This window comes from Echinops telfairi, unplaced genomic scaffold, assembly GCF_000313985.2.
Source record: "Echinops telfairi isolate 266 unplaced genomic scaffold, ASM31398v2 ScPeMD7_7424;HRSCAF=8462, whole genome shotgun sequence".
NCBI classification, from domain to species: Eukaryota; Metazoa; Chordata; class Mammalia; order Afrosoricida; family Tenrecidae; genus Echinops; species Echinops telfairi.
The window spans coordinates 53,538,660-53,556,209 of record NW_022111324.1 but is presented as its reverse complement, the minus strand read 5'-3'; the positions used below and the strand labels follow the sequence as shown (position 1 = coordinate 53,556,209).

The window sequence follows — 17,550 nt, the reverse complement described above, 5'->3', positions numbered from 1 at the left end:
TGGTGGTGGTGGTGGTGGTGGTGGTGGTGGTGGTGGTGGCTTGTTAGAGACCTTAAGCACAACAGAACAAAACCCTGCTCGAGTCCTACACCGTCTGCACAATGGTTCCTGTGCTTGAGCCTGTCCTTGCAGTCACTGTGGGACTCCATCTCCTGCAGGTCCTTCCTCGTTTGCTCTGCCCCTCTACTTTACCGTAAATGATGATGTCCTTATCCAGGGACTGGTCTCCACTCTTGTAAGGTCTGTCTGTATGGGATCTATCCATATGGTATCACATTGACAACAGCAACTGGAAAAGTTAGCCAGGACCCTTAGGGGGCCTGTGAATGAGGGACCAGAAAAAGGAGGGTAAGAAGGGGTGTGCTACTGGAAGCAGGGGATAAATTGTCATGGAATTGTACAAGTAGCAGCGGTGAACAGGTGCATGTGTTGCTGGGCACGATCAGTTCAACAACAATAACAAGAACAAAAGAAAAGAGAAATTTTCAACCAGGGTAAGCTACTTGGTCCCTCTGAGCTCTGGTCTTCCCTCTTAGCCAACACCTTTGTCTTCAGGTTTTTCATCTCCAACATAGTCACACCGCTTTTTCCCCTGGCTTATCACCTGGTGATAAGACCTGACTCGTGTCCTCAGCATCATGATCGTCAAGTAGCTGCAGGCTGGGGATGGTGGCAGAGGTGGAAGAGTGAGACCTTTGCCCCTTTAGGGGACACATTCTGGAACCAACCTGGATCATTGCCTTGAAGCTAAAACTTCCCTCTGAATGCTGTGGGAACCAAGGGATGTGATTCTATTTTGTTATTTACCTGGAACAATACAGACCTAGATCGCAGACAGTAAAAATCTAGACGAAAAGCTTCCAGAGTAGCCTGGACCCTCGGGGGTCTCTCCTTGAGGCTGGTACTCTAGGTTGATCTGCCCCTCACCTTGGTAAGGGTCTAAGGCAGGAGTACAGAGACCCATATACGACATGTTTAAATACTTTAGAGTGAAAAATCAAACCAACTAACTGGTGTGTAAAATATCCTCTCCCCTTGTACCTTGACAAGCATGATTTCAGGGCCACGTGGAAGGTCAAATTCAAATTTGGGATCCCCCACCCCCACCCCGAATTCAGTGTCACAAATGTGGCTTTGTAGGAAGAGCAGACCCCTGGGCCTAACTCACTTCCGCTGCCTACCTTTGACTCTGAGCCACACAGTGGGGGGAAACTCTTGCATTCCTACAGCCGCACCCAACACACATTCTCCAAGCAAAGAGCCTCTCCCTGGCCCCCCTTGGGTCTAGGGGGCACACGGACAGCAGAGCTGCTGTTCTCACCTGGGGAATGGACTCAGAGGAAAGGCCCACATGGATCCTGAAACAGTGAGTGGACAGCCATTTGGACTGGGAATCCCAGTCCCCAAAGTATGTCCTAAATGAGAGGGCATGTCCCTCTTGGTTCTATGGATGCCTCACAGTCTGGGGATGGTGGGGCAGGAGAGAGAGAGTGTGGGCCTCCTAAAGTGCAGAGTCCCACCAAGGGGGTTCTTCTGTCTACTTCTCAGGATGGCACTCCCGGGCAGCACCAGGAAGTATGGCAGGGCAGGGCAGGGAGAGCCATGAAACGGTCCCAAGGATAGTAAGTAGAGGCAGGAACATCATTATACTGTGTAAGTCAGCAGCATCATGTCAGTTGTCCCAACAATCCATGGAAGGTAGATGGGAATGACCCTCACTCTAGTTACACACACACACACACACACACACACACACTGAATTACTTGGTTATTGGCAGAGCAGAATTGGTCTTCGCACCCTCCCCCTACATTTTGTGAGCTACTGAGCCTTAAAGTTCTGTAGGCCACCAGCTGACTTCCTAAGCACCCCCTAAACTCCAGAGGGGACTGCTACTGCTAAGGCTGAGCTCTTCAACAAAAGGAAAGGAGAGCAAGCGTGAAGGGCCTGAGGGAAAGGATGAGGGGGATGGGGAATGTGAAAGGGAGGGGTAGGAGGAGACTTAAAAGGGGCTCCCCTGGCGATGGTGTGGTCCTCTTGATGATTTGGAGAGATGGCTCATTGCATGGAGAGTAACAAGCAAAAAAAGGACACCCGCAGGTGGAACAAAGCGACATGCCGCCCCTCGCCGTCCTGTATATATATCCAGTTGTCATTTTTTTTTCATTTTAGCATTTTGCTTCGCATATTGTAAACGTTGCCTCACGTTTTTATTTGTAATGCTACATACACTACGGTGTACAGCATGTATCTTATTACAATTCGTCTGGTTGCTTGCAACTGTTCCTTCCTGTAAATAACACTATAATAGATATTTGCCTACAGTGACAGCTTTCCTTCCTTAGGAAAAAACCCTGTTGCGGGAAATTCACTCCCTGTCCCGGAGCAGGCTTCTCCATTGCCCGGGGCAGCAGAATGAGTCCCAGATGGAATCTACCTGACTCAAGACCAGGAATCAGATGAGTTTTTCTTTGTTTCCCATAGCCTTGGGGCTTGCCGATCCCCACAACGTGACTGCCTTTCCGGCAGGAATCTCTTCAGCTGTTTTCACAAATGTGTCCAACCAAGGCCAGGAAGCCACAACACTAAGTATTCTTGAAAGCTTTAGCCCCAACCACACCAGCCCCAACCCGGTCTCTCAAGACAGCAATGTGACTACCGGAACACAGTTACCTTTCTCAGGTCAGTAGAAAGCTTATTTGTTAATGATCTGGGTACCATATTTAGATCACCCTAAAGAAAACCCTAAATCACTCTCCACGTAGTCATCGCTTTCTTGGGTCCAACTCTCAGGCCCAAAGGAAGGAAGAATATGCCTTGGCAGCTGACCAGCCACAATTCTTGCATCCCATGCTGTGGTAGGAGAGCCCCAGGAGGACTCCACAGGGCTCTGTGGCCTCTTCTACGTGAAGGGAGGCGGGTACAGGCTCAACTTGAAGGGGCTTTGGCTTCTCTAGTTGGGTTGCCAAGTCTGGAGAGTTCCTTTGATAGATGTTAGAGGTCTGCTCTGTGCCTACAGTTGATGTGCACCAAGTGTGGTCAGGGTGAGGACCGGTTAACTCCCCAGATTCCCTTTGCTAGGCTGAAGGCCATACCTTGACTAGTATTTGTAAAGACTTAGCTCAAGAATGCAATCTGAAATTGTGTGTGTGTGCATTTGTGCTTTGGTCTATTCCAGAGTCGACAGTCAACTTCACCTCTACCTCTGGGATCACCCCAATTCCTGGAACCATGAACTCTTCTGTCCAGACACAGACCTCACGAACCACCCCGGTATCCACCACCCCAACCAACCTTCCCACTTCAGGGAAGACCTTGGAGCCCAGCACGTTTGCTGGAAACATTTCAGATGGCCCAGCCAACAGCACCAGCCCTATGGTGTCATACACGCAATCCTATACATCATCTCCTTCTACTCCAGTTACCATTACGGTGAGTGAATGGAGCCACCAATGGCAAATAGCTTCCTCACTTTATATGTAGGCAAGTCCTTGTTCCCCCCCAGGTCTCCTCATCCCACCTGTGGAATTGGAGTCCTGTGGGAATCAGCATTTGAAACAGGTAGTTCAAGTGTTGCAGGAAGGAGTGGAAAGAGGCAAAAAGAGGGTGGAGTCAGGGGTCAAGGCTGTTTTATGCTTTGGGCATTGCCTTTCTAGGGAGTAGTAAGAAAAGGGGGTCTCCAACTACCTGGAGATCCATCCAGTCCTCTCTGGTTGCTCCTCTTGTTCTGGGCTTTGACCATTAGGAATATTTGGAAACAGCCCCTAACTGCATGGCGCTGCTTCTCCCAAAGTGTTTGGGACACATAACCTTTCCCCTGTTGGGTTGCTGTGCTAAGCTGAGGGAGGCAGTGGGGAGGTCTGAAGGAATGGGAGGACAGAGCTGACCACGGGTGGGAGCTCTGCCTGCCCTTCACAGACTTGGGGCCCCTGCCTGTCAACACCTTTCTGCATGGCAAGCAGAAAGCATGAGGGGGTGGAGCCTGGCAGGAGGCTGCCCAGCCTGCCTGGTTTCTGTTTTAAAGGGAGCCAGAGTAGGAATGTGGAGACTCTTGGGGGCCAGGAGAAAAATGGGCCTCACCAGGCATCTGGCAGACCACCCCAGTGTCCATGTGCCTGGATGCTGAATTGTGCTACATAACTACCAACAAGGAGGGCTTCGGCCCTTCCCCTGTGTCTGCTCCTTCCAGGCCAATATTTGATTAAACTGATGATGAAGGGATGAGAAGAAGGAAGGGGATGTGACTTCAAAAGTTCTAGGCCCCTGACAAATTTTGAATGTCCTCTTCCCTAAAAGCTCCGAGCAAACACATTTGACAGAAAGGTTAAGAGTTTTGAGTCCACCAGGGCCGTCTGGGAAGAAAGGTCTGTCGGTCCGGACACCAGCTTGAAAACCGCTGCAGCATCCTCCAACACACCTGGGCCTCCATGTGTGGCCCATACAGCAGCACAGGGAGAGCTTGAACCTCTTAGGAAAGTCCCCTCTGAAAGTCTACTGGAACAGAGGTGGGGGCAGGATGGAGTGAGGGGGAGGGAATGGATGGAACAGGCATGCTGGCTTATACAAATATTTATATATTATATATTATTATTTTAATGCAGGGAGAGATTACATGTTTAGAAATCAAAGAAGTGAAATTGACCCAGGGCATCTGCCTGGAGCAAAATGAGACCACCTCATGCGTAAGTTAACCCCTCCCCTTCCCTCCCTCCCAATCTCCTTAAGAATTTAAGCCCCCTTGATTTTGGTGGGGGAGGGGCGGGATGTTTAACTGGGACTAGACTTGCATATCCTCCTGAGATACTGGGTTTAAGGAGTAGAGAGGCCCCATCTGGTGGGCAAAGAAGGCAAAGACAATTTCATTGAAATGCTCAGGTTATTTTCTTCTTCTACACCAGCAAGGCGTTTTAACATGTGGGGTGTAACCCCATGTGGGATTGTGTAACAGAATGTGGGGGCTGCAAAAAACGGACAGCAGTAAAAGGTTTCTGAGCTCGCCAAGGTCCAAAACAAATGCAAAGTCAAAGGCGAGATGGATCCGAAGTGGCCCCGAAGCACTGCCCGTGTTGCACATTCTTCAGGCAAGAAGGGGAACCGGGCCAGTGTACGGAGCCTGCTCTCCATTCCATTTAAAAGAGTCCTGGTGCACACTGGTTACGTGTTGGGCTGCTAACCACAAGTTTGAAACCACCAGCCTCTCCTTGGAACAAATATGAGGTTTTCTACTTCTGCTACAAGTGACAGTCTAGGAAATTCACAGGGGCAGGTCCACCTGCCCTAGAGGGTCACTGAGAGTCGGAATCAACTTGATGGTAGTGAGGTTTTTTGTTTGTTTGCTTTAACTTGTTGACACTGTGGATACACATTAGACTGCTAACTGAAAGATCTGTGGTTCAAACCCACCAGCTACTCCAAGGGACAAAGATGAGGCTGTCTTCCCCCATAAAGATCTGAAGTCTTGGAAACCTTAAAGGATCGGTTCTACTCTGTTCTATGAGTCTGAATCAACTTCATGGCAGTGGATGTGGGGATTTTTAGGTATAGTATATTTAAGGATCTCTGATAACCACAAGGCCAGCAGTTCAAACCCAGGTGACAAATGGGGAGTCTGCTTCCTTAAATATTTCCACCTGGGATCCCAATGGGGCAGTTCTATTCCATCCTATAGGATGGCAATAGCTTATTCAGAGTTGTTAAAAAAATCTATATTGATGGATTTAAGTTGACTTTTATGCTAAGAAAAAGGAGACTTCATGGCGATGTGAGTTCCTTCTTGGGCTTTGTACCTAAAGGCCAGCAGTTTGAAGCTACTAGACACCTGTTGGCAGAAACATGAGGCTGTCTGCTCCCAGAAGGAGTTACAGTCTTAGACACCCACAGAGGTAGTTCTATTCTGTTCTACAGGTAAGTAGCCAAGACTAGGAGTCCAGTGTACGGCAGTGAGTTTGGGCTTAATGCAAGAACGTGGTGCGGTGGTTATGCTGCTAACCACAAGGTCAGCAGTTTGGAACCACCAGCCCCACTGCGGGAGAAAGACCAGGCTTTCCACTCCCAGAAGAGTCACAGTATGGGAAAAAGGGGCAGGTCTACCCTGTGCTACAGGGTCGCATGAGTCAGAATCAACTCTCTGGCAGTATGTTTTGATTTTTTGTTTTCATAAATAAAACCGGTTACAAATTAATTGATTTCAGACTCATCGAGACCCCTGTGTGCAGAGTAGACTGGGCTCCACAGGGCTTCCAGTGGCTGGTTTCGCGGAAGCAGATCATCACCAGGCCTTTCTTCTGCGGCTCTTCAGGGAGAATTCTAACCTCTGGCTTTGGGGCTAGCTGTTAACCCTTTTCACGCCCCAGGACTCCTAGTCACCTCACATGTGGACGCCTCTGTGGCTCCTGTTCATAGCTAACTCTTGGCTCCACGCACAATCTATGTGGCTGTATTCTTTTTCGAATAGCTGCTTTTTCTAACATCACTTATGGAATGTTCACATCCTTTGTTGATGAGCATGCATCTTTTGGCTACCATGAAGCTGATACATGTCCCAAGGCATAGTCTTCAGAGATTTGCTGTTGTTGTTCAGTTTGTCTGTACTTATGCATGCTTTAACTTTGTTTTTAAATATTTGGCCTTTGTAGTACTTTGTAATACCCAGCTAAGCCATTCTTCCTTTGTTACACTATAAAACAATGTGAGCTATTTTAAAATCTGTTCATCTAGGAAAAGTTTACAAATGTCTTGTAAAACTTAAAAAAAAAAAGAAGCCATTTAATTGAAAGTGCCCCTCTTTTTACTGCCCTTTTTCTTGTTAAAAATGGTTTTCTCTGTGAGCTGTATGGATCTCTTAAAGTTCTTTGTAATATAAATGCCCCGTTTTGTATTCTGCTTGATGATGGCCGATCTATTAGGGAGTTGGTGGAGTTCTGCACGTTTATCTCAGGCTTAGTCATTTTTCTTGAGCTTGCGTGTGCCTGCCAGGAGCTTTGTGGCTCATTCTTTATCATTTCCATAGCTGTCAGGTTATCTGCCGCGGTGTGTTGTTTTTCTGTCTACCATGATACATTGTTTTCTTTTCCTCTTCATTCCAGTGTTCCATCTTGTTGTGCTCGGCAAGGCTTACTTATAGCACAGAGCCAAATGTGAACAGTCATCGCAGCTTCCTTGCTTTGCTTTCCACACATTCATTCTCCTGACAGCAACCCAGCTCTGGGCTGAGGAAGGGGCAAAGGAAAGAGTGGTATTTACTTTAGAAGAAAACATTCTCTTCCACGTCAGGATCCACGTAAGAGAACCAGGGATGTGACCCATGGCGTATATAGGTTGGAAAGGGCCAGGACGGGGCGGCATTTCTGAAGAGGGCTTAAGTTATTATTTTGTCCACTCTTACTACCCATCTCTTACCTGTAACTGCCACTTGCGTCTCCCTGACTTGCAAATCTTTTTAAATTGCTCTGACAGGAATCTTTTCAAACTCCAAGCTCACTGCCATCCGGTCGATTCTGACTGGTGGCGACCCTGGAGGATAGGTTAGGACTGTCCTCAGGGGTTTTAAAAATAAACCTTTATGGGAGTTGAAGGCCTCCTCGTCCTCGAAGCAGCTGGTGGGTGGGAACTGCTGACCTCATGCATAGCAGCCCAAAGCCTAATCAACTATGTGAGCCCTTTGAAACGATGGAGTTTGTGAAGAAGTGAATTCACATAACAGAATAATGAAGGGCAGTTTGCAAAAATTGTTTACTTCAACTTTAGTATATGTACAAGTGTATCGACAGACTACACCACCGTGTTTCTCTGAGGCCGATATTCAACTTCATTGATGAGAGGGAAAAACAAAAACTTAGATAAGGCAGGTGTTCATGATCTTTCGTCTCTACCCTGGCCCCCTGGCCCGAGCAGCAATGCTCCTTTGAGTCACACAGGTCTTTGCTAGTAGGTTGATGCTCGGCCCCCGGGATGGAGAACTAATGGCCCAGCATTTGCCCCGTGTGTCCAATGGTCTTTAAAGTTCAGATGTCACGGGAACCATCATGCTTGGTAAAGTAGAGGGGCAGTCAAAAGAGGAAGACCCTTGACAAGAGGGATGGACGCGGCCTCGGCAACAGTGGGCTCAAACGCAGGAACAGCGGTGAGGGAGGTGCAGGACCGGGTGGGGCTTCGGTCCGCTGCACAGAAGGGTGAGCATGCGTCTGAACCGATCGATGGCCGCTGCCGGTAACAGCAATCACCTAAGACAAGTGCCTGAAACATGCTGCTTCTACAAGAACAACAACACTTCCTGAGCTGTGCTGTGTCCCCTGCATGATAGCTGGCTATTCTACATGGTCCCCCTGCTGAGAGGGGCTCCGCACAGGCCCCTGAGCTCTGGGGAGGCTGTGTGAGCGGGAAAGTGAAAAGAGAGGTGCTTGTTGCCTTGCGTCGCAGTGGCTTGGTTCCGACTTGAGCTGGGTGCACAGTACGACTGCCCCACGAGATTCTTAAGGCTGACACCTTTCAGAATCAGGCTGGTCTTGGGTGCCTCTGGGTGGGTATGTACTTAACGGCTTGTGCCACCATGCTGTTGCTCTGTGTCCTCAAATCCACGCTGATTCGTGGGGATCCTGTATACTACACAGCACAAGTGTCCTGAAGGATTTCCTAGGCTGACATCTTTATGGGAGCAGATTGCCAGAGCAGCTCGTTAAGTGGAGCCATTAACCTTGACATTAGCAGCCAAGCGCCTCACCTCGGCACCAGCAAGGACCTTTGTGTGTCATCCACGTACTGCCACTGAGCCAATTCTGACACACAGTGGCCCTACCTAGGTTTCCCGAGGCTGTGCATCTTCATGGGAACAGATAGCCTCATCTTTCTCCCACTGAGCATCTGGTGGGTTCGAACGGCTGACCTGCAGTTAGCAGCCTCAAGTGTAGCCCTGTGCCCCAAAGGGCCTCCTCATTTTCTCTCAGCGATATTTGTACTTTTTGTGTCAGAAGGCCTGGAGGAACTGGTTCTAATGGTGGGAAATTCAGAGCCTCCCCACAGGCTAACGAGGAGCAAGAAAGGTGTGGATCCCCTAACATTTCATCCTGGAAAACTCGTGCAGCGAGGACACGCTCCTGGTCTACTGCATGCCCCTCTGGCAGACAGGAAGCTTATGTTGTTCCCGGTTAGCCAGACACTGGTTGTGCACGGGTGCACAGCAAGTACCCAGGGAGCTAGTGCTCTCTGGGAGATCAGTTAAAAGAACCCTGTTAGCATAGAGGTTAAAGTGCTTGGCTGTTAACCAAAAGGCCAGCAATTTGAACACCCCCCCACACACACACACACAAACACACACGCTGTTTTGAGGTAGAAAGATGTGGAAGACCATCTCCCTGCAGATTACAGCACTGGGAACCCTCTGAGGCAGTGCTGCAGGGCATTAGCTCCATGTGGACTGTCCAACATGACTTCCGTACATGCATTTTGTACACATGCACATCCCCAAACCCGCTGCCATCAATTCTAACTCACAGTGGTCCTATAGAGCATTTCCATAGCTGCAGATCTCTAGGTCTCATTTTTCTTCCAAGGAGCAGCTATTGGGTTTGAACCACCAACCTTGTGGTTAGCAAGCCAGTGCTTTCCTGAGAGCCCCACCAGGATTCCGCTCCCCATTCCCATCCTTCACTTCTGTGTAGACATCCCTTCCATGACCCCAAAGGGCTGGGGGTGAGGCAATCCCACATCCTTCTCAGGTGCCTGTTACCACTAATAAGATGTTGGAGAGGTGGTTCCCTTGGCCAGGGCATCCAGCCACTCGGTTAGAGCTACCTCTCTCTCTAGAGCCACATCTATTTCTACGCAGAGGTTGTGTTTGCTCGGCCACAGCTCACATCATCCTTATTCTTTCATGTTGACTTCACCCACTGGCAGGCTGCCTCCAGCCTCCAGTTCATATGCCCCACACCCACTCCTTCCTCACCCTCTGCCCAAACACTAAAGGTCAGCTTCCATGCAAAAAGAAATGAGTTGCAGATGGAGGACTGAGGAAGATGGCGTTGCCTACTGGACAGAGCTTTCGCCGGGGAGACAGAAAGCTTGACCTGCCCCCGGGCCCTACTGCTTGCTTACGGTGTGACTTCCAGCCACCCTGTGAGAAGAGTCGCATTACCTGCTTTGTCAACCTCACATTGAAGTGGACGCTTCTTCCTCTTTGTTATTTTTAAAGAAGGTTGGGGGAGACAGAGGGTTGATGGTTAAAATCTCTCGGCATCAGAATAGATCTTAAACATCATTTGGAAAAATGGCCAGTCAAGCCCAGAGCTTAGTGTGCCTCTTGGGTATTAGGAGTTCTTGGAAGAGCCTTCTAGATGGGATCCAATGGACAGCAGCAACTGGAAAGATTAGCTTGGCGCCTTAGGGAGCATCAAGCTTATGTTCAAAGATGGGAGGGACAACTCAGAAGAGGAGCGGGGAGAACAGGTGCCCACCTCACAGAATGTAGTCCGTGTGACCACCTGGGACACGGAGGCATGGCGGAACTGGTGGACGCTCTGACGGGTGTATTTGTAAATTCACTAAAAGCAAGGAGTCTGAGAAGTTTGAAAATGCCACTTCTAGAAAGGTTAGATGTTTTGTTCTTGTGGCTGTTGTTGGTTTTGCAAAGTTAAGTGTGGGAGCAGATGTAGCTAAGGGCTTGCAAACCGGACGCCCTTGAAGAGCCCGGTAAGTGAGTGGCTTGCTCCTGCCCACTCTCCCCTGAAACAGCCTCTCCTGGGGGAGGATGTTTATTCCAGGAAGCCAGAGAAGCATTGTTCTTTGTTCAGGAGCCACCTGCTCCTCTCGGGGCCCAAACACAATTCACTAAGGATGCTGTTGGATTCCAGAGTGGGTGGTTGGCCACTGTTCTTCCCTTGAATTTGGTCCAAGGGGCTAAGGAAGGGGTGAAGGGACCCTGTGTGGAGGCCAAGCCAGTTGGGCCATTGAGTTGAACAATGGACTGGCTTCTTCAGTGTGTTTGGTGCTCGGCTGAGTGCAGCCTGTGCCCTAAATTATGTTAACACACACCCACCCCATCCCCCACTGAGGATTCTTACCAGCTAGTCAGAGAGAAGTGACAATGACAATAAGGCAGACTATGATTAGACATCAGCACGCAGGGTCTAGATGACCCAGTGTATGGCTGATTGCTGCAATTAATAATAGTAACACCTCCCAGTTATCCTGTGCCCTGTGGTCCCCAAATTCCATATGGGGCACTGCTCAGACCCCACCTCTTACGTCGCAGCCATTGTGCTGTCCAGAGAGGAAGCGGCACGCGACGTCGTTGCTTGGCTGACCAGGAGTTAGTCAATGGCCAAGCAAGGGTGGATGTCCAGCCCAGCAGAAGACAGGCCTGGTTTCTTGGGGCAGGTGAGATGACTTAGGTCTGAAAGGATGGAGAAAACAAGGGAGCTGGCTGTGTTTGCCTTTCTCCTGCCAACCCGGGGCGTGGAATGCTGCCTGCTGACCCACCTGCACTTCCTTGTGGCGTCTGTGTTTAAGTGCTTTTCCCCATTGCTTCCCCTCCATATAGGGCTTCTTACTCCCAGGAAGAGTCTCCGTCTTGGGAACCCACAGGGGCAACTCCGCCATGTCCCAGAGGGTCCCTACGAGTTGGCATCGACTCCGTGGCAGTGAGATTGGTTTTGGGTTTTTTCCTCTTGCCCTGTTCTGAGACTCCACATGAAAAAGCGGGTCTGCATTCTCTATTCTGTAGAATACTGCAGTTGCACCTTTCTCATGTTTAAAAGATAAAGCAACAACCAGCCCATCGCCACGAAATTGACTCCTGCTTCTGGCGATCCCTATCGATCGTTACAGAGGAGAACTGCTTTCCTGGGTGTCCCGGCTTGGAATCTTTGTGGAAGAGTATTGCTAGGGCTTCCTGGAACAGTACTGCCGGGGGAGTGTGACGCTCCAAACGTTGGGCAACTGAAGACACACTGCGCCCCCCAAGGACCTTTTTCCTTATGATCCATACACCGTCACAAGCGGCGTGGCCTCTTAATCTTGTCCCGCCTTGGTTTCTTCAGCTGGCAATAATATCACGCATGTCATAAGGCTGTGGGAGCGCCGGGTCCAGTGCCTGGTCACTGATTGTACTGACTGCACAGACACACAGAGCCTTCCTGGTCCACGTGGAACTCACGCCAGCCCTATACACACGACGCACCCACAGCGGGTTTCGTGCAGGGTCTTCTATTCAGGGCTTGATAAAAGTGTGTCACAACAACTGAACCTCAACACAGGGACAGCGTCTTCCTTAGCTTCCTCGGGTGGAGGAGGCAGTGGTTTTGTTTTGCTGGTTTCCATCCTGCAGGAGCCATCTGCAACATTTCCAGCCAGAGAGCGCGCCTGGTCCCGACTCCCTGCTGCAGGCGCTGTCTTAGAGAGACCATGTTTTTCCAGAAGCAGAGACCTGACCTACGGACTTCCAAGGAGAACCGCAGAATCAGTCCTTTCCCAAGGAGTGAGGCCTCCGTGGCCTTGAACCCCAGGGTGCTTTTCTCCATAGCCTGCCGCTGAGGCTTTCTGGAGGATCTGCTCGAAGTGGGTTAGCCCTGCTCATCTAGTCTAATCCAGGCTCCGTCATTTTCCCTCAGCTCCCTCCAATGCCAGCTGATGTTACAAAGTTGGGGTCTGAGGAGCCCTTGACTCTGGCTTGTTCAGGGGCCTGGGCTTTCCTGCCACCACTCGCAGGAGCAGGAAAACACCCGGCTTTCATTCCAGGCTGAGCGGAGCCACGGCAGGAAGCTCTCTCCTCCACAGAGGCTCCGTTCTGATGGCCAGCACACCTCCCAGAAAGTTCCCCCTGGCAGGAAAGCCCTCGGAGCTGCTCAGGCATTTCCTGCTCCGCCATCTGCCATCCGGACGGAGGAGAGCATCTTGGTTTCAGTTGCTTTCCTGTGCAGGGGAGGCTACTCTGCTCAGAGGCTTCTTGGAGAAAGCCTGGGATGTCTGAGCGCAGGATGCAGGACTGCTAACATATACCTCTCCTGAGACTTGGGTGTTGATGGGGGGTCAGAGTTTCAGCTTCTGGGGCCGAGTTCCTGGGTTGTATGGACCGGTCAGCAACCTGGAGCAATCTCTAGTCTTTGGTGAAGCTGGAATGGACAACTAGATGATGCTAGAAGTTTGAACGATGTCCTCCTCGAGCCTCCTTCGGCCGCCCCAAGGTGGTGCACATGATTATTGTGCAGACAGAAAGGTCAGCGGTTCAGGTCCACCCAGAGGTGCCTCAGGAGAGAGGCCTGGTGACCTCCTTCCCCAAACTCTGATGCACGTGGCGTGTCCTGGGGCCAGAAGTGTCTCAATTGCCATTGGTTTGGGCAGTAAGAGGGAAGGGACCTTGTTAAGACTACCAAGCCACAGATGACCTCCAGCCCTCATCTCTCCTACCCTCCAACGCGGGCTGCTGTCACGCTGAAACAAAGCGCCTTTCTCTCGGTTATTCGTGTGCGTTCATTATCTCCCATGACCGGCAATTTCTTTTGAATTTAGCTCAAATAACTTGTGTAAACAGGCGATCCCTGAACAAGATGCTATTTCCTAAGTTTGTGCTCAGATGTTTGGGAGTGGACCCCTCTAGGCCCCTCACTTGTCCTGACTACTCAATGTACTTTGGTGTGGTTCAGTATTGGGATTTTTTTCTTATGTTTTTATTTTTTGCATACGTGTATATATATCAGTGTTATACACATAAGCATACACGCACACACATACATGCACATACAGTTTGCAGTTGCTTATACTATTTCCAGCTGAGATTTTAGAAAGATGGATTCTCCTTGGAGAGGAGGTAGTGATGTGACTCGGACCAGAATTCTTGCTGGAGATGCTGAATGGAATTTCCTCTCCTGCTCACCACTTCTCTCTGTCTTCTCAGGAGGACTTTAAGAAGGACAAAGGCGAGGACCTGATCCGATTGCTGTGTGAACAGGAGCAGGTGGACCCTAGGGCTGGGGGGTGCTCCCTGCTCCTGACCCAGTCAGATACAAAGCCCCAGTGTCTGATGCTGGTCTTGGCCAACAGAACAGGTAAGGGGCATGTCTGTGCAGGCAGTTTGGAAGGAGTCAGTTGAGGCAGGGAGGACCAAGTGCCAGGGGTCCCTGAGTACAGATCAGGTATCCTGAGCTCTGATCAGAGGGGCTAGAGAGAAAACCTCGGCCTGCATTAGGAGATGCCCTCCTGAGGTGGGCCACTCTGACCATAAAAGCATCTTCTAGAATGGCATGGGAGGGTACAGTAGGATGAGTGGGTTCAGCATCTAGGTCCAGCAACCCTTGTTTCTAATTCTAGAACTTTCCAGCAAGCTCCAGCTTATGGGAAAGCACCAGTCTGACCTGGGGAAGGTAAGCTCTCTGAAGCCATGCATCTCAAAGGGGAAACGGGGCAGGGAAGTGTGTGGGGATGAACAAGGAGGTTTCTGTCCTCCAGACCTGCCCTTCTTATTTCTCCACCTGCTTTGAAAGTTTTCCCTTCTATGTCCGATCCAATCACATGAAGGAGTTGCCTTAATTATGAGTTGTCAGTCTTAAATCCTCAGCTTTGAAAACCCCTGTGGTCATTATCCTCTTGTGTCCATTCGTGGTTGGGTCCCATAAGGGGGTCACAGGTGGGCAGGGCACCTGTCTAGGACCTGCCTTCCACAAATGACAGGGCTGTCTTTGCTGTGTCCCCTCTGTAAGCTGGGCATTCACAGCTTCACTGCAGAGAGTGTTGGGAGCCACCAGCGCTACTCCCGCAAGACCCTGATTGCTCTGGTGACATCCGGGATCCTGCTGGCTATCTTGGGTACCACGGGCTATTTCCTCATGAACCGCCGCAGCTGGAGCCCCACAGGAGAAAGACTGGTTAGTGCCAAAACCCTGGGGAAAAGAAGGGGCCCAGAGTGATCTGCTGGGGAGGTCCATGGATGTCAGGCCCAATGCCAAACACGCCACTCCATGTTCTTACACAGGCACATTCCTGTGTGTGCACGCCAGACCCACAGACGTTTGAAAGCAATATATGGCCAACTGGGGAGGGAGGGATAGGAGGAAGGGCACTCACAGGGGTGTGAGGTCACATTGTCTGTTCATTCCTTTTTTTCTGGGATAGTTTAGCTGGGGATAAGCAGGGCAGGCTGCCACACATCTTTGCAAGCATGCTAAGTGCCCATGGGGACGGCCTCACCCTCAAGAAGGGGGCCCAAGGAAGCCTGCTTCTGATGTTTTCTGGCTGAGGGAGGACCAGGCTGGGGTGCGAGTGTGGGGAGGAAGCTGCATGCTGGGGGCTGCTGTTCCCCTATGGGGCTGGCTGCAGAGCTACGGTGGCACGGTGAGGTGCCTCTCCTCTGTCCTCTCTCCTCCAGGAGCTGGAGCCCTGACCACTCTTCCGGAAGAAGGAAACCTGCACACACACAGCTGCAACCTCCCTCCCCCTCCCTCCTGCACTTTCCTCCCCTTCCTGCCGGCCCCTTTCCGCACAGCCCCACACCCCTGCTTACCAGATAATGTTCCTTTATTTATGCACCATCCAGGGTGAAGACCCTTATTACACGGAGAGCAGTGGCGGCCAGGGCAATAGCTCTGGCCCCCGGGCCTCCCCCGAGGCCCAGGGAAAGGCCAGTGTGAACCAAGGGGCTCAGGAGAACGGCACCGGGCAGGCCACGTCCAGGAATGGCCATTCAACAAGACAACACGTGGTGGCTGACACCGAACTGTGACTTGGTTGGGTGGGACAAGGTTGGGCAGTGCCCCAGGCAGGGCCTCCCCCTCCATCTGGACACAGCCATCAAGCTCAACCCTTCTCACTGGCCTAGGGATGTGCAGGACACCAGGCTGGGGGTTCTCTCCACCTGGGGCAGAGGCAGGGAATCTCCTGCTATTTACAGACTCAGCCTTTGAGCTCCAGACTCCAGTCTTACTGGGGTGATGGGAGAAAAGCCCAGGTCCAGAGAAGCCCCCAGGGGTGTTGCTACCCTTCCTGCGTTCCTGCCCAGGCCCCCCTCCCCAGACTTCCTCTTTTCAGCCTCATTACAGGAGCCCCCAGAGAAAAGCCCAGTCTTTTCTGGATGACAATTTCTGCCTGGAAAGCATACCTTTTGCCTCCTTGTATTTTTCCTCCTCTACTTTAGGGAAACCAGAATAATCCTTTCCACCTACACCCTTGTCTTGATATAGCCCGAAAAACTAGTTGTCTTCACCAGCTTCCTTTATCCCTCCAACAAGACGCCGTGGGTTCAGCCACCAGCGCCCCTCTGGCTCTCCACAAGTTCCACCCAGAGCCCTGCTTCCCCTCGTGCTATACTGAGCCCGACACTGGGGAGTAAGGCAGTGCATGGACACACATGCATCCCTCTGTGGGGACAGATGGCTTCAGCCCAGGCCTTCTCTCACAGGCCATGCCCACCTCTTCGTTGGACTCCTATGTCCTGGGTCTGAGGGGCAGGACGGTGGGACCAGGTCTCTGAGCAGAGGCACCCCTCCAACCCCCCCTCTGGGCTGGACTGTTTGGAGGAAGCCTCTTACTCTGAGGCTGGAGTCCCGGCTGCTCTGTTCATTGTGCGGCCTGGCTCCCTCCTCCCTCCCCAAACTCGGGGACTGAGCTGTAACCTCAGCGCGCGCATGCACGCACGCGCACACACACAAAGTAGAACCCTTTCTAATGGCCTCGCCCACCCCATGCCCCTCTTAGTGCTTTGTACCCCGTGTGGTCAGGGCCCCGGGATGTCTCCAAAGGCCCCTTCCTTCCCACAGCCTTGACCTCGGTGGCATTCAGGTCCTGTTTTTAGAGGGTCATTCCCCCCCTGCTCCAGAGAATGAGCAGGGGTCTGTGGTCCCATGACGGTGGGCAATATTAGCTTTCCAGGGATGGGTGGATTGGGTGGATTCTGTTTCATCCTGAATAAAACGTGTGTGTAAATACTGTAATTAAAGTGATCCTGAATGGATCTGTGGCGTACCTCTGTCCAGGTGGTGGGTCTGAAGGCCCATATTGCCTCCCCGTCATTTGGCCAACTAGTTGAGAAAGGGCCCACCTGCCTGCCATAGGGAGCATGGGACCATCAGGGACCCTGCCTGTGGGCTGTGCCTGCCTGCTGACTGACTACCCTCCTCCTGCAGGGGGCCTGTGCGCCCAGTCATTGGGAAAGGCAGGCCAGCGCACAGGCGGCCGTGGCCAGGCCTTGGGGATGGAGGGCAGTGTGCTGCGGGCTGTGCGAGAAGAGGGATATGTTGGGTGCTGCAGACTGAGCGTGCAGAGCCAGGGGCCGAAGAAGAGTGCTCTGTGCACTGTCTGTTGTCAGGCACCCCCAAGCCCAGAGCAGACACCAAGAAGGAAGGACTGTGGGCAGCTGTTGCCCAGAGACCCGGCTGCCGGCTCCTGGAGGGACTGGGGTCCACCCTCAGCAGGAAGGCAGCAGCCAAACTGCAAAAACATGTCTGTGAGCACCGCCCTCCAGACACACACACACACACACACACACACACACACACACACACACCTGGCCAAAGGAAGGGGAGGAGGGAGAGAAGGCTGCTGGATACCACTGAATGACCTCCGGAAACTCT

The 17,550-nt window shown here is 51.4% G+C and overlaps 1 protein-coding gene across 1 annotated transcript in view; it reads left to right on the top strand.

The window, feature by feature from the left end:
- CD34 (CD34 molecule) overlaps window positions 1-16,931 on the top strand; it is a 28,483-nt gene extending 11,552 nt beyond the window's left edge. The window contains exons 2-8 of the mRNA XM_013004007.3: window positions 2,483-2,680; window positions 3,177-3,430; window positions 4,600-4,680; window positions 13,884-14,034; window positions 14,297-14,349; window positions 14,686-14,850; window positions 15,519-16,931. Of these exons, the coding sequence (XP_012859461.3) occupies window positions 2,483-2,680; window positions 3,177-3,430; window positions 4,600-4,680; window positions 13,884-14,034; window positions 14,297-14,349; window positions 14,686-14,850; window positions 15,519-15,704 (1,088 nt within the window). The 3' untranslated portion in view covers window positions 15,705-16,931. The remainder of the gene's footprint in view (window positions 1-2,482; window positions 2,681-3,176; window positions 3,431-4,599; window positions 4,681-13,883; window positions 14,035-14,296; window positions 14,350-14,685; window positions 14,851-15,518) is intronic.
- The last annotated feature ends 619 nt before the right edge of the window (window positions 16,932-17,550 follow it).